At 41.9% G+C, this 17,542-nt stretch overlaps 1 protein-coding gene across 2 annotated transcripts in view; it reads right to left on the bottom strand.

Annotated features, from left to right (window-relative positions):
* Window positions 1-1,342: 1,342 nt before the first annotated feature.
* Window positions 1,343-17,542, bottom strand: part of ICE1 (interactor of little elongation complex ELL subunit 1) — a 66,950-nt gene continuing 50,750 nt past the window's right edge. The window contains exons 17-21 of one of the 2 annotated variants that reach the window (XM_050938123.1): window positions 13,904-13,978; window positions 12,985-13,175; window positions 12,133-12,239; window positions 3,325-3,423; window positions 1,343-2,335 (exon numbers count right to left, since the gene is read on the bottom strand). In XM_050938123.1, coding sequence (XP_050794080.1) covers window positions 2,154-2,335; window positions 3,325-3,423; window positions 12,133-12,239; window positions 12,985-13,175; window positions 13,904-13,978 — 654 coding nt within the window. In that variant the 3' untranslated portion in view covers window positions 1,343-2,153. The remainder of the gene's footprint in view (window positions 2,336-3,324; window positions 3,424-12,132; window positions 12,240-12,984; window positions 13,176-13,903; window positions 13,979-17,542) is intronic. The other variant, XM_050938124.1, reaches the window with a different exon arrangement.

Raw genomic sequence — 17,542 nt, 5'->3', positions numbered from 1 at the left:
ATACCCATTATATTGAATTGTAAGTTGTTTTACTGTGGTGTACAGCATGACTATGACACAGCTGAAAAAAAATGTAACTAATTTGAGATTAAAAGCACATTTCACCCTGAAAATCATTTAGGTATACTAAAAAACTGATATTACTGACAAGATGAGAAATGAAATTTCCTCTGCCTATAACACAAGGTCTCATCTCAATGTTCCACTGAGGAAGCTCATGGGAGCAAGTCAAAGTTTAACTGTGCTTAATAGTAGCAACCTTTTCTTTCCGAAGAAGAATTTTTCTGAACATCTGGAACAAACATGGAATATACAGCTTGGATATGGAAGAAAATGTGTACATTAAAGCAATTTAATGCTCTGATTGATGCAACTAAAAATGACTGTTCGTGTTTCTCTCTCACCCACTATTTAACAAGCACAGACATTAGCAGTCCTAGTACCACACTATTCCACTAATATGCCTCAACTGTTTAGGTCCAAGTGGGTGGTTTATATTCCCCCCCACCCCCCTCCACTCCCATTATGGTCAATAACTTGCAAAAGTGTTGGCTTTAAGTATTACAATTGTCCAAATCATGTGTTTTTACCATATGGTTATAGATACAAAAGGACAAATCTTGATGTCCAGGAGCCACATCAGCAAGCCAGTATTCAGTATCAGTTTTACATTTCTTGAACAAAACCCTGTTTTAACTAATTTTACTGTTAACTCTGCACTGGAGTGCCCTCTAGTGGCAGTCTTCCACTTTAGACATTCTGGTCCAAAAATGACCAGGATTTCTCATTTCTACTCATAAGAATTAGTTGTTTTAGAAAAAGACTGATACAAAACTAAATGAATCCATCTTAATTTACATTTAAATATCTTTAGAAAAGGAGTATCAACAAGAGAGTAAGATTACAAAAGGAGTTCCTTTATATGAAAGTTGCATGGCTCCATGAGAGTTATTAGCAGAACTCGTTTTAGACACTACGCCATTAAGATTTTTAACATGTTTTGCCTTGCCAGTGTAGGCTAAAGTACAGGTTTTTTTAACAATGTTGAAATGGTTATGTCTGGTGTACAACAGTCAAGTAAAAGAAAGTAACTTATAACTAAGAAATTTTATTTTAAGGTTGATAGGAAAGCAGCCTGTTAACTCTGCACTTCATATGGATAAAAGCAAAATGGAAACACTAATAACTTAGTTTTCCCATGGCAATCAAGAGTTACTAAACAAACTTATTGGGCAATTTTTCCAAATACAGTAACTATTTTGGAAATTTATCTCAACTACTTTTTTTTTAAATTAGTTACCAACTGAGGTTGAAGTATTTAAATGACCACTACAGACATATGAATGGTTCACTTTTGTTTTTTATTATAAAAACATTTAGAGACAATTTTAAAAAATGCTGTGTACAAGTGAAAACTATATAAGAAGTTTAAACAATGTGTTTTTAAACCAGTTTTCTATATACACACACTAAAATTCCCAAAGTGGAACAACATCAAATGTGAAACACATTATAGGCATATACCATATATACAAACTTACAGAGATTTGTTATCTCTGAATCTTTTCTACTGTACATATAATTGTCTGATAAGTAGTTTCATTAAGTTAATGAGACTAAGTAAAGTTGGATCGGGTCCAACAAATCTTTTCAGTTTTTACTGCTGAGAGGCCATCTTCCACATAAGATATGATGTAGATGAATAGTTTAATTTATAAACCGTTTCCCAGTCTTCTGCTATAGCAAGTAGTCCACCAAAAAGACAAGAGCTTTGGTAGCCTGAGGTTCAACCAGTCGAAGGCCTATCAAGACAGATCCTTTCCACGTTCATAAGGAAGAGATTTTTCTGATTTAAACAGCCAATAGCACTCATAAGTTACACCAGAACACACACACTATGATTTCATGTATTTCTGCAGCAGAGGACAAACAAAATACTTCAGAGCCTATTTTGTTTTAAACCTGTCTGACCAGAAAACACCTACATAAACTATGGATGCATAAGCTTCCTACCTTCCCCAAAAGGAAAGCACATGGCTCTTTTCCTGGTTTTTTCTCTTTGTACTGTTTGTAACTTTCATCCTAAAAGGCATCATCTAGTTTTTATCTAATAAAAGGCACTTTTTCTGTAGATGAGGCTACCTTCCCTCATCTTAGTGTAATTCTACTGTGCACAGACAGCTGACTTCAGATATGCCACTTGTGACTGCAGATGGGATGCTGTTACTAGTCGTCATTCTCCAAGCTTGGATGGCCTCAACAACTTCTAATGGATTGCTTGGACCCAAGTCACAGAGTGCATACACTGCTGCCAACTGCACTCCCCAAGGCATATCTGCAAAGATTTGGTAAGTTAGTAATCATGAAGGAAATCTACAGGGAAAAAAAAAAATCAGTATTTAAGAAGATATCTTACACATAATATAATTTTCATCAATTAACCTGATCTCAGAAGACTATTACTGGTCAAGAATTAAAATTAAAAGCATCTATGAGGAAAAAAAATTAAAAGGCAGCCTATGAAAAGAAGTACAAGTGTTACTTCAAAAATAGGATTAATATATTTGCTGTATTCCAAAGATACCTTCACACTGTGTGCAGTTTAAAATCCATGACATCTGATTTCTCATTAGAAAAAAATATTTTCCAATGTTTTACATAAACTCCTGAATTCAATGTGGCTAGGACTTTCAAAGGAGCACCTAAGGGAGTTAAACACTTGTTTTCTTAGTCCCCTTTGAAAATCCAGACCTACAAGTATAATTACTCTATTTCCACTTTGACTATAAGGGAGACATTTATTTCCTATACCAAGGGATCTCATACCTTTAGGATGGTTATGTCTACCTCCAAAGTGAATGTCACTCATAAATGAGTCAGATACATAATGGAAGAGTGATAGAAGGACTTCCAGACAGTTATTGCAGGAGCCAGGAATCCAGGAACTGAGGCCTATATAGCACTATTCTAAATAAAATCGGTCAAATACTTGTTCAGTTATAGCTCCTCAGGACAAACAACTGAATAAAATCAATTCCTTGTCTGCCAGGCATATTTAGAAGCCATTTTGTATTGCTAACTGATCTACATAAGGCTAAACCAGGTACTGAGTGGGAAAGCAATTACATGGCATCATCCTGCAAACCTTTACAAAAGTGAGTAACTTTCCTCATGTGATTAGTTTCCTACCTCAATGGGACTATCCACGTACACAGAGAAGTGTTTGAAGGACTGAATTCATAGCTCCCACCCCTCATGAACAAACTAGCAAAAAAAACCCTTGATTTAAGAATCTGCAGTAACAGTTTTCTACAGAAACATTACCTTCTTCTTTTGCGTGCTGTATAAAGTGTCCAATAATAGAACTGATATTTTTCACAGCAGAAAAAAATCCTTCCTTCAAACCTATTTGGCCTAAGCGACCTAAAAGAGGAGAAAAGGATTACCATGTATCCATATAACTGATCATTAAGGCAGCTTTATTTTTAGATATAACATTCCTTACATACAACAGAAAGTACAGCAGAGCCTCAGAGTTATGAATTGACCAGTCAGTCAGAGACCCCATTTGGAACCGGAAGTATGCAATTAGGCAGAAACACACACACACACACTCTATAGTACATTGTTAAACGTAAACTACTAAAAAAAGGGAAAGTTTAAAAAAGATTTGACCAAGTAAGGAAACTTTCTGTGCTTCTTGCATTAAAATTAAAATGGTTAAAAGCAGCATTTTCTTTTGCATTGTAAATTTTCAAAGCGTATTAAGTCAATGTTCAGCTGTAAACTTTTGAAAGAACAACCATAATGTTTGTTCGGAGTTACAACCAATCTTTATTCCTGAGGTGTTCGTAACTCTGAGGTTCTATTGTTGAAACCAATGTCTTGACTAATATATATACACAATGAACGATCCTATTTCAAATATGAAGCCACAGAACATTGGACTGGTTTCTGTATTCATTTTAGGAAACGAGTGACTATATCAATATACAACTTATGACTAAGAATCTCAAAGCACTTTTCAAATTTACCAAAATTTGCAGGAAATCACACACCTATCAAGGTAAAGTTCCTGTTAGGAACATGGCAGTTGTTTAACAATGCACAGCAATACTACATAATAGTTTAAGATGAAGGAAAAGAGGAAGTTACTTACCTGTAACTAAAGATTCTTTGAGAAGTGTGGTCCCTATCTGTTTTCCACGTGAGTGTGCGCAAGCACACCACATACTTGATCCGGAAGCATTTCTTAGCAGCGTCCGTTAACCTGCATGTGTATAGTGCATCTCCTCATTCTCCCAGCCGAGAGTATAAGAGGTAGCGTGGGTCAACGCCACCCCAGTCTGTCTTACCATAATGGAATCCAGTCAGAAGCAGAGGAGATGGAGGGTGGGTACTGGAATACAGATTGGAGCTTCTTCAAGATGTGTGGTACCTAGCTGCTAAGGAATGCTTCTGGACAACAGATAGGGACCACACATCTCAAAGAGCCTCCAGTTACAGGTAAGTAACCTCCTCCTCTTCTTCGAGTGATGGTCCCTATGTGTATTCCACACATAGATGATTTGCAAACAGTGACCAGCGCAGTGGCGGGTGCAAGGATTCCAATGGAGGTGAAATCTACAGTTCGGCCTGACCCACAGTGGCATCTGTCGCTGCTGCTTTTGCATTGGCATAGTGTGTTGTGAACATGTAAATGGTGCGTCACATTGCTGCGTGGCAGAAGTGTTGCCAGGACATGTCCACCAATGAGACTGATGTGGCAACTTGTGCTTGGGTATGTTGGATTGGTTGTAGCATTCATGGATGCACCCCAAGACCCATTCGAAGATGAGTTGGGATGAGAGGGCTTGACTTATAGACCATTCAGCCATGGCCACACTTTTGGTAATGTGCAAAAGGGGGCACCTATGGAGGTAGAATGCCAGTGCATGACAGATGTCAAGGGGGTGCAAGGCTCTGTCAGTGGAGAAGGTATGTGGTTTGGGGCAGAAAACTGGCAGGTGGATGGACTGATTGAGGTGGAACTCAGGCACCACTTTTGGGAGGAATTTAGAGTGCAGCCATAAGGACAGCTTGTCCTTGTGGAATATCATGTGGGGAGGCTCTGCCATCATGACCACAAGTTCACGGACTTGTCTGGCTCAGGCAGTGGCTACTAAGGAAGTCATTTTCAATAAGAGGTGGGAGAGGGAGCATATTGTTAGTGGCTCAAAGGCTCATGGGCTTCAGTACTGGTGGAAGGGCATTAGTAAAGCTTTCACGAAGCAGACAGTGGTGGGTGCGTAAACACCGAGATGCTGTCCATGGGAGGGAGAAAGGCATTGAGTGCTGCATGTGCCCTTGAATAGAACTGAGGGCCAGGACCGACATCTTAATGGCAAGGAGACAGTCGAGGATCGCTGGAAGAGACACCATGCTCAGTGAGTAGTGGTGACGGTGGGCCCATGCCAAAAAGTGTCTCTATTTAGCTTGGTAGCAGGATCTGGTGGATTATCTCCTGTTGTGGGTAAGGATGTGCCAAACGGAGGTAGAGTATTGATGGCCTACCTTTGAGTCCCATCCAAATGCCAGGCTGTGAGGTGAAGAGGGCCTGGATTGGGATGATGGAGCCTCTCCCAATCCTGTGTTAGCAGATTCAGGAACATGTGCAGGTGGAGTCGTGTGTGGGCGGAGAATCTGAGGAGGTCCATGAACCAGAACTGATGGAGCCAGAAGGGGGCTATGAGTATGATAATGGCTCTGTTTCAATGAGTCTTGCACAGCACCTGCAGCCGGAAGGGAATGGGGGAAAGGCATAGTGAAGGTTGCATGTCCAGGGAAGGAGGAATGCCCTTCCAGTGCTCCTCTTGAGCAATAGAGGGGCAAGCTTTCTGTTCCTGTGAGTAGCAATGGTCCCATCAGTAGCGGGGGATGAGGGGAAGGTGTGTGCCCCACTTCATAAAGAGGTAGAGGAGCGTGTTGTCATATAGCTCCCAGTTGTGATTGAGGCAGGGAGTCCTGCTGAGTGTCGGCCAGGGAATTTTGGATGCCAGTAGACAGGCAGTTTAAAGCACCACATGGTTCCTGATGCACCAGTTCCACAGCTGGACTGACTCGGAGGAGAGGGAGGAAGACCTGGTCCCATCCTGCTTGTTGATGTATACTACTGCTGCAATGTTGCGAGAGAGCAGTTGAATGTGGAGGGACTGAATGAGCAGGAGGAAAACCTGGCATGCTAAATGGACTGCCTGCAGTTTTAGCACATTTATATGCATCCTGGCTTCCTGTGGTGCCCACACTTCCTGAGCTCTGTGGTGGCCTAAATGGGCCCCGCCCCCAGCCCACGAGAGAGGCATCTGTTGTGATGGTGGCCTGTGGTGTGGGAGGGGCAAAGGCAGTGCCAATCATTATTTTGGAGGAATCAGACCACCACCACGTGAGGAAGGACAGCACATTCCTGGGTACAATGACCTCGGAGTCTCTATGGTCTCTGCTGGGTCTGTGGACGGAGAGGAGCCGAACTTGAAGAAAACACAAATGAAGATGTGTGTGCAGTGTCATGTAGGTGCAGGCTACCATATGTCCAAACACGGAGAGAGAACTGCAGACCGTGGCGAGTGGTCTGTGACACACATCCATGGTGAGAACTGTCAGTGCTACAAAGCGATCTGTTGGGAGAAAAGCCCATGCTATGATGGAGTCGAGTTGCACCCTAATGAAGTATATAGTCTTTGTAGGTATCAACACTGATGTTTCCTCATTGACACAGATACTTAGAGGTGCCAGGAGACCGAGAAGACAGAGGATCACAGAGATTGCTTCCTGTCATCATAGCGCCACTAGAAGCCAGTCATTGAGATAAAGGAATACCAAGTAGCTGAGGTGGGGCATCTGGGCCGAAGACTTATGTGAATACTCATGGTGCTGTCGCTATGCCGAATCAGAGGACATGAAATTGGTAGTATTGGAGCCCTACCTGAAAATGAAGGAACTTATGATGGGCTGGGTGAATGTCGATGTGGAAGTAAGTGTCTTTCATGTCCAGAGCTGTGAATCAGGCTTTCCGGGGTAGTGAGGGGATAATAGATGCCAGCCTGACCATATGGAATTTGGACTTTTGTATAAACATGTTCGACACCTGAAGATTGAAAATAAGGCAGTGCCCTCTGCCCCTCTTCAGGATGAGGAAGTAAGGTGAGTGGAAGCCTTGCTCCTGGTAACGAGACAGGACAGTCTTTCTTGCCCCCCACCCCTTAAAGAGCAGGTTGTCTGCTTTTTGTTAGAGGATCAGTTGATAGGATGAGTCCGCAGGGGAGTCTGGTCAGGGGAAGGGGCAGTGCAGCGTGAGTGAGAAGAACTCGATGGAGTATCCATGGTGGATGATCTCCAGTACCCAACTGGATCCGTGGTGATCTTATCCAATTGTGGACAAAATGGGCAAGATGGCCCCCAAAGATGATACGGGGTGCCACAGGTGGCATTGATGGAGACTGGCAGGTCTCGACCTGCAGGTGAATACTGATTTGGTCTGCTGCTGCTGGAGCGGGCTGAGAAGGCTACTGTGGCAAAGGTGAGGAAGCAAGCCCATTGTGATTGGTGTCACTGATGTGGGGGCTTCTGCTGGAGCTGGTATAAGGCTGGGTAGGGCATATGTGGACATGGGCAGTATGGTTGTTTCTGCTGCCTGCATCTTGGGGCCAAGGTATATACACCAAGTGACTGTAGTGTGACTCTGGAATCCTTCAGCAAGTGTCGGTCTTCATCCATATTATCATGGGACATATTGTTCTCTCCAAATAGGAGGTTTTCCCTGGGGAAGCCCGATGACTGTAGCCACAAGTCTCTTTGCGTAATGACCCTGGTTGCAAGAGAGCGGAAGGATGTGTCGGCCGCATCCACTGCTACCTGAAGGCCCACCTTGGCAACCAGTCCCCATTCATCTAGGAACACCTGGAATTGTTGCTGATACTCTGGTGGCAGCTTGGCCTTCAACTCTGCTAGCCTGTTGCAGTTGTTCAAGTCATATTTGGCTAGCACAACCTGTTAGTTGGTGATGCAGAATTGCAACCCCACAGAAGAACGACCTTCCTGCCCAGCAGGTCCAGTCTCTAAGCTGCCTTGTCTGGAGAAGCAGACTTTTGTGGTTGCTGCTTTGCCTGTTCTGCATCCTCTTGGACAACCAGGGACCTAGGGGTAGATGGGAGAAAAGAAAATCCACTCCTTTAAAAGGCACAAAATAGCTCCTCTCCACACGCTGATGTGTGGGGACACGATGTAGTGGTATGCCACACTGCTCATGACACTTGGAAGATGTGCTCGTTGATGGGTAAGGCCACCCTAGATGGCTCCTGGGATTGGAGGCTGTCCAGGAGTTGATGTCATGAGTCCTGAACCTCCTCCAAGGGGATGCCCAGGTCTGCTGCTACCCTCTGTAGCAAGTCCTGGTACTGACAGTGGCCATCTGATGGAGAGTGTGCGAGGGGGATGATCGCCACATCCAGTGAGAAGGATGCTGTCAGAACCAGTTCGATGTCTTCCTCTTTTTTGTATACCGACAGCATGGGTGAATGTATAGGGGATGGTCGGTAGGTTGCCTGAGATAGTGACTGGTGTCTGTGGTAGGGATCCCAGGGTCCCCAGTATGGCCAAAGGGAAAGGTCTCTCAGATATGGTGGGCCCCATAGGAAGCGGTACCAGGCTGCTGTTGTCAGGTCACATGCCAGAGAAAGAGAGAGAGTGAATGTGCGTGGGGGGAGGGGGGTGGGGGCGGGGGAAATACAGTCACCAAATGGGAAAAGAAGGACTACATTAATTATACTTACTTAGCTATATTAACACTTAAAAAAAAACCTCACCAACTATGTACCACTGTTTATAATGAAGCAGAGGTGAGTCACTGTCTTAGAAAACTAAGATTGCAAAGGAACAGGGGGTTCCAACTCAAGCATGTGGCAGTAAGAGGGAACTGGAGAGGTGCTGACTGACACTAGCTCTTATACTTTTGGCTGGGAGCATGAGGAGATGCACTACACACATGCAGGTCAATCGACACTGCTAAAAACTGCCTCCGGACTCAGATACATGGCGTCCATAAAGCTCACTTAGGGAGACAAGGCAGGTGAGGGTAATCTCTCTTCCTGGAACAACTGAAGTTGGGCCCAATAAAAGATATTACCCGTACTTACCTTGTCTCCCCAAATGTTTTGATGTCATTTAGTTTTTAATTAGCAGAATTTTAATTTTCTACATTCACTTTCAATATGCTCTATACACTAACTGCTAAACTATTCTAGAAAAAGTTCCAAGATAATTAAGATATTGTATAAAGGGAGAGTTACTGAAATTAGACTTTTTAAATAAATTATATTCAGTTGGTGTTTTCATTCTTCAGAGACTACAGGTCTTGTTTTCTGATGGTCTGCCCGGATATAAACACTCACAGTTGTAAGCCACTCCAGATAGTGTGTGAGAGACATAAAAACCTGCTTTAAGTTTCACGTGAAATACAGCTCCTTCTGCAACACCATGTCCTTTACCAATATGCTAGAGTAATGGTTCTTAACCTGTAGTCCATGGATCCCTTGGGATCCACAGACTATGTCTAAGGGGCTCACAAAAGGTGGTTGTTACTACAGAACAGTGGTTTTCAACCTGGGCGTCCATGGACCCTGGAGGTCTGCAGACTATGTCTAAGATTTCCAAAGGGGTCCATCTGAAATTTTTTAGGGATCTGAAATGAAAAAAGGTTTAAAGCCACTGCACTAGAGAATTTGTTCTTTAGTAACTCAGAGGGGAGAGTGTCACCTATTGGAATCAATGGTATTAATACAAAATGTAAGTGTATAATGAAATCTTTGTGGGATGAGCAAACCTACAGAAAATATTTTAATTTGTACAGAGATTCCCAAGCCATGGTTCACAAAGAGCTGGCTAGTCAAATAGTACTGGGTTCTTCTAATTTCCGGCTTCAAAAATGTTTTACAAGACAATTAAGATACATTAAAATACTCTCCCAAAAACAATTCCTTTTGTGGTCACAGTGATGTGCAATCATGATAGGAGGGAGAGATGGCTTATGAAAGGTTAGGAATCTACTAGAAAATCTGAGGAAAGTGAAGAACCCTAAAATATAGGGACACCAGAATTTTCCCCTTGTGGAAAAGGTATACATTAAGAACTATTTACTTTCTATTAACAGACATAGATAGTAATCGAGTCATTACAAATCTCCTATACAGCCTTGCGTAAAGCCATAGTAATCTCTCCTCACAAGATTGCAATACATATTGCTGTCAAGCGATTAAAAAATTAATCGCAATTAATCATGTTATTAATCACTATTAATCACGCAATTAATCGTGCTGTTAAATAGAATACCATTTATTTTAAATATTTTGGATACTACTACATTTTCAAATATATTATTTTCAATTACAACACAGAATACAAAGTGTACAGTGCTCATTTTATATTTATTTTTTATTACAAATATTTTCACCATAAAAGAAATTGTATTTTTCAATTCATCTCATATAAGTACTGTATTACAATCTCTTTATCATGAAAGTTGAACTTACAAATGTAAAATTAGATACAAAATACTGCACTCGAAAACAAAACAGTGTAAAACTTTAGAGCCTGCAAGTCCACTCAGTCCTACTTCTTATTCTGCCAATCGCTAAGACAAACAAGTTTGTTTACATTGACAGGAGATACTGCTGCCTACTTCTTATTAACAATGTCGCCTGAAAGTGAGAACAGGCATTTGCATAGCACTGTTGTAGATAGCGTTGCAAGGTATTAACATGCCAGATGTGCTAAAGATTCATATGTCCCTTCATGCTTCAACCATCATTCCAGAGGACATGCTTCCATGCTGATGAGTTCTGCTTGATAATGATCCAAAGCAGTGGGGACTGACGCATGTTCATTTTCATCATCTGAGTCAGATGCGACCAGCAGAAGGTGGATTTTCTTTTTTGGTGGGTTGGGTTCTGTAGTTCCCGCATCAGAGTGTTGCTCTTTTAACACTTCTAAAAGCATGCTCCACACCTTGTCCCCCTCAGATTTTGGACAGCACTTCAGATTCTTAAAGGTTGGGTCAAGTGCTGTAGCTATTTTTAGAAATCTCACATGGGTATTTTCTTTGCATTTTGTCAAATCTGCTGTGAAAGTGTTTTTAAACCTACATGTGCTACATCATCATCCGAAACTGCTATAACATGAAATATATTCAGAATGCAGATAAAACAGAGCAGGAGACATACAATTCTCCCCCCCGAAGAGTACAGTCACAAATTTAATTGACACATTATTTTAACGAGTATAGAAGCATGTCCTCTGGAATGGTGGCCGAAGCATGAAGGGACATAAGAATCTTTAGCGCATCTGGCACATAAATACCTTGCAATGCCAGCTACAAAAGTACCATGCAAACGCCTGTTCTCACGTTCAGGTGATGTAAATAAGAAGCAGGCAGCAGTATCTCCTGTCAATGTAAACAAACTTGTTTGTCTTAGCGACTGGCAGAATAAGAAGTAGGACTGAGTGGACCTGCAGGCTCTAAAGTTTTACACAGTTTTGTTTTTGAGTGCAGTTATGTAACCAAAACAAATCTGCATTTGTACGTTACACTTTCACAATAAAGAGATTGCACTTCAGTACTTCTGTGAGGTGAATTGAAAAATACTATTTCTTTTATCATTTTTACAGTGCATATATTTGTAATAAAAATATAAAGTGAGCACTGTGCACTTTGTAGTCTGTATTGTAATTGAAATCAAAACTGAAAACGTAGAAACACAGCCAAAAATATGTAATAAATTTCAATTGGTATTCTATTGTTATAAGTGCAATTAATCGCGATTTTTTTGAGTTACTCGTGTGAGTTAACTGTGATTAATTGACAGCCCTAATATCAATATAACATCCTCAGAGGCAGAGAAAGCACGGAAATCTTCACAGCAGCAAAGAAATCTTTGCTAAAAATTGTTGACTTAATGGTGAAATATCACATTTAAAGTAACAATTTAATTCAAAAGCAAAAAAGTGTGAGTACTTCAATTTCAGCTTCCAGAAGTCATCTAGGCATTTTCAGAGGGTTTATTTATACAAAGCAGGAGTTCAACCCAAAATTATGTTACTCACCAATTAGCCTAAGTGTTGATGCTACAATAATATCTGGAATAGGTGGAACAGTCTCATGTCCTTTCCTATGCTTTACCCACTGATCCATGACAGGCCAAAGCTCTTTACTGTGAAAGAAAACTGGAGTTGAAAACATAAGACTGGAAAGAGTATGTACAGGTAAGGTATTGACAATCATACGATAAAATTAAATTGAAAAGCTGTGTAATAAAGTTATCATGCATCTTTTATAATCTCACTTGCTCAATAATTAATCTTGTACATTCCCAATCCCTGAGCAGCTGTTTGTTTGTTTAAATTAACCTGTTAGAGAAATGACTTACCACCTGAAGCAGAAACTCAAAATATTAGACTTGTCACAGTGTGGCTGGGTTACAGCTATTCAATATTGGAGCAGTTTTGGATACAATGCATTTCAATTTTTAATTGCATTTTCTAGTCACACTTATGTCTGTTGGAAACTAACCATTGTCTTCAGAAGATGATCAAGCATTTTGCCTACTCTTATACATTGGGCTGAACCAAGCGTCCCAGAGGTGCTCCTAAATTTACAAAGCAAACCGTTCTGGTAACATACTGTTTTGACACTGATGTTTTCTTGCTATAGTACCAGAAACAGTTTTGTAAATCATTGTTGACCAGTTACTGTTGCTGTTCTAGTATGGCTTGATACTACCAAAAACAGTAGCCATTTTATAGCCTGGATTGTCATCAGTTAGAGAAACATAGATTGATCAATACAGGATTTTGTTTTTAAAAATCATAGGTTAAAAGCAAAATAATTGGCTTTTGAATATAACGAACAGGAAAAAATTGTTAACATTTTGAAGTAAGGAGTAAGTAGCACAATACCTTATGATATTGTCATGGGTCCAACTCCATTTCAGGTGACAGCAGAGGAGATCAATAGCAAGTATACATTCCCAAATGCTGTCACTCAGATCTTCCCCATATCGCTCACTCAACTGGAATTCCATTTTTGGACACAACTGTATTGCTAAAAGCAGACTTGAGACCATAATGCCTGGATCCAAAGGTGGACTCTGGAAAATTATAATCAAATTTATCTTAAAACAGGAAAAGGCAACTATCCAGAACTGAGCATACTTTTCTGAGTGTTCGATCCTAAAAATGGCCAGCAGGCAAAACCATCATCCACTATTCTCACAGGAGTTTATTTGGTGCAAATACTATAATTTGATTACTTTTGGAGTTATAACCCCCATTTGTATATAGTCAATATTTTCCTTTTCTATACCTGGTGTCATTCCAAACATGATTTTTTTGGCAGTTAGAACATTTTCATTTGAATTATGCTACGGTGAGAAAACATTTTCCACTGCCAAAAGGCTCATAACTCACATTAGTGAATTTCTGAAATTAAAATTTTGTGATTATCTAATCCTTACTAGAGGCTAGTTTCCAAGCAAGTGTGTCAAAAATATTTTAAACTAGCTAAGTAGTAAGTGATTAAAAACTATTTTGCACATCCAAACTGAAGCTAGACTAATCAGTGGATTTAAATGCAGATATATTTTTTGAACATCCAAAGTATTTAAATACTGCTCTCACAGCACAAACTGAGCAGGTGCAGAACTAAGTTTCTCAGGACAGACATTGGTACAACAGAATAGCAGTAAATTCTGGAATGCTTATGCATTTCACCAAACTGATACTGTGACCCTGAATGAAACAGTGATTTAATACCTTCATAGACAGGGTGAATTCTGATTGGATAATATGGATCTTTATACAAGGAGCTGTTACTTACCAGGACCTCTTCTTCCAAAGTTGCCTCTGTGTATTTCCACTTTTGGAATATGATGCCCTCCACACAGAGATGGAACTGCTTTGAAAAGCCACATCCATTGGGGAAGAAAGGGTGATCATGAGAGATCTCACATGAGGGCAACGTCTTCACCCTATTCCACATAAAGGAGTGCCACCACTGCCTCAGTTCCTTCCTTCTACCTGCAGCACCCTGATATTTTATAGAACTCCAAGGCAGAGGGGTAGATAGGCAAGCAGCATGAATGCACACAGGTGACTTCAAAGAAAAAACAGTTACCTACCTTTTTGTAACTGTTGCTCTTCAAGATACGTTGCTCATGTTCATTCCATTCTAGGTGCGTGTGCGCCCACGAGCACAGTTGTTGGAGATTTTTGCCTTAGCGATATCTGTAGGGTTGGCTGTGGCGCCCCTTTGACTGCTGTGCTCATGCGTTGGTATATTAGGCATTGCTGACCCTATATCCTCTCAGTTCCTTCTTGCCAGCAACTCCAGCAGAAGAGTAAGAAGGGCGGGTAATGGAATGGACATGAGCAACAGATCTCGAAGAACAGAAATTACAAAGAGGCAGGTAACTGTTTTTCTTCAAGTGCTTGCTCATGCAGATTCCATTCTAGGTGACTTGGAGGTAGGCTTGGAGTTCACAGTCTAGCGGCTTGCAACACTACTCTACCAAAGCTAGCATCGTCCTGGGCCTGCTGGTTTAAGTGCTCAATGGGACATAAACGTGGACAGACAACCAGGTGGTCGCCCTACAGATGTCCTGGATAGGCACTTGAGCTTGGAAAACTGCCAAAGAGGCTTGCGGCCTGATTGAGTGGGTGGTTCCAATCGCTGGAGGGGGCACCTTTGTCTGACTGTAGCAGCAGTGAATGCAGGCAGCAATCCAAGAAGAAATTCTTTGAGTGGACACTGGACAACTTTTCATCCTGTTGGCCACCGCGACGAACACTGTGTCAACTTGCAGAATGGCTTGGTTCTTTCAATGTAGAAGGCTAGCATCTTCCTGATGTCTAAGGAAGGCAACCTACGCTCCTCTTCCGACTTATGCAGCTTTGGAAAAAAGGTAAGTAAATGTCCCGTCCTGTATGAAACTGAGAGACCTTAGACAGGAAAGCCAGGTGTGGTTGCAACTGGACCTTATCTTTGTAAAAGACTGCATAGGGCAGTTCCAAGGTAAGCATCCTAATCTCAGAGACTGAGCGGGCAGATATTATTGAAACCAGGAACACAACCTTCCAGGAAAGGAGAAAAAAGCAGGAAGCTGGAGGTTCAAAGGGGGTCCCGTGAACCGAGACAGCATAAGATTCAGATCTCTTGGACGAACGAGTCTCTGACGGGTGGGTAGAGGTGCACAAGGCCCTTGAAGAACTTGGCAATCAATGTACTGGGTGAAAACTGATGTACCCTAGAGCAGTGGATGGAAGGCTGAGATAGCGGTCAAGTGGGCCTTTTTAGAAGAAAGGGTCAGGCCTTGAAGCTTGAGATGCAGAAGGTAGTCCAGGATTACCTGGAGAAGGTCCTGGATTACCTGGAGGAGGCCCACTCTGGCAGAATGCATTTATCCAAGGTCCAACAACCACTTCCATTTGGCCAGGGAGGCCACTCTGGTTGAGGGCTTTCTGCTGCCCAACAGGACCTGATGGACAGCAGCTGAGCACTCCTGCTCCCCCACATTTAACAATGCAGCTGCCAAGTCATCAGGTGCAATACTGCCAGGTTCGGCTGCAGACGACTGCCGGGGTTTTAGGACAGCAGGTCCGGCCTGAGCTGTAGCAGTAACGGTGCAGCCACTGAGAGGTCCAGCAGCATGCCAAATCAGTGCTGGCACAGCCAAGCCAGTGCTATGAGGATCACCTTCTCCCTGTCCTGCTTGATCTTCCTGAGAACTCTCTGAATTAGCAGCACTGGGGGGAAGGCATACAACCAAGCCCCCGACCATGAGAGCAGAAAACCATCCGAAAGGGAGCATTTGTCAATCCCCCCAACTGAGCCGAAATGTGGCATTTCCTGTTCTGCCTGGATGCGAACATGTCCACTTGGAGAATCCCCCACCTCTAGAAGACTCAGATTCATAGACTCTAGGACTGGAAGGGACCTCGAGAGGTCATCGAGTCCAGTCCCCTGCCCTCATGGCAGGACCAAATACTGTCTAGACCACCCGATAGACATTTATCTAACCTACCCTTAAATATCTCCAGAGATGGAGATTCCAAAACCTCCTTAGGCAATTTATTCCAGTGTTTAACTACCCTGACAGTTAGGAACTTTTTCCAACCTAAATCTCCCTTGCTGCAGTTTAAGCCCATTGCTTCTTGTTCTATCATTAGAAGCTAAGGTGAACAAGTTTTCTCCCTCCTCCTGACACCCTTTTAGATACCTGAAAACTGCTTTCATGTCCCCTCTCAGTCTTCTCTTTTCCAAACTAAATAAACCCAATTCTTTCAGCCTTCCTTCACAGGTCATGTTCTCAAGACCTTTAATCATTCTTGTTACTCTTCTCTGGACCCTCTCCAATTTCTCCACATCTTTCTTGAAATGCGGTGCCCAGAACTGGACACAATACTCCAGTTGAGGCCTAACCAGCACAGAGTAGAGTGGAAGAATGACTTCTCGTGTCTTGTTTACAACACATCTGTTAATGCATCCCAGAATCACACTGAGACTCATATTTAGCTTGTGGTCCACTATGACCCCTAGACCTTTTTCTGCCATACTCCTTCCTAGACAGTCTCTTCCCATGCTGTATGTGTGAAACTGATTATTCCTTCCTAAGTGGAGCACTTTGCATTTGTCTTTATTGAACTTCATCTGGTTTACCTCAGACCATTTCTCCAATTTGTCCAGATCATTTTGAATGTTGACCCTGTCCTCCAAAGCAGTTGTAATCCCTCCCAGTTTGGTATCATCTGCAAACTTAATAAGCGTATTTTCTATGCCAACATCTAAGTCGTTGATGAAGATATTGAACAGAACCGGTCCCAAAACAGACCCCTGCGGAACCCCACTTGTTATACCTTTCCAGCAGGATTGGGAGCCATTAATAACTACTCTCTGAGTATGGTTATCCAGCCAGTTATGCACTCACCTTATAGTAGCCCCATCTAAATTGTATTTGCCTAGTTTATCGATAAGGATATCATGCGAGACCGTATCAAATGCCTTACTAAAGTCTAGGTATACCACATCCACCACTTCTCCATTATCCACAAAACTCATTATCCCAGCAAAGAAAGCAATCAGATTGGTTTGACACGATTTGTTCTTTACAAATCCATGCTGGCTATTCCTTATCACCTTACCACCTTCCAAGTGTTTGCAGATGATTTCTTTAATGACTTGCTCCATTATCTTCCCTGGCACAGAAGTTAAACTAACTGGTCTGTAGTTTCCTGGGTTGTTTTTAATTCCCTTTTTATAGATGGGCACTATATTTGCCCTTTTCTAGTCTTCTGGAATCTCTCCCGTCTCCCATGACTTTCCAAAGATAATAGCTAGAGGCTCAGATACCTCCTCTATTAACTTCTTGAGTATTCTAGGATGCATTTCATCAGGCCCTGGTGACTTGCAGACATCTAACTTTTCTAAGTGATTTTTAACATGCTCTTTTTTTTTATTTTA

Source organism: Gopherus flavomarginatus, chromosome 2 (genome assembly GCF_025201925.1).
Source record: "Gopherus flavomarginatus isolate rGopFla2 chromosome 2, rGopFla2.mat.asm, whole genome shotgun sequence".
Lineage (NCBI taxonomy): Eukaryota > Metazoa > Chordata > Testudines > Testudinidae > Gopherus > Gopherus flavomarginatus.
The sequence above is the reverse complement of the archived record's forward strand: the minus strand, read 5'-3'. Positions and strand labels throughout refer to the sequence as shown.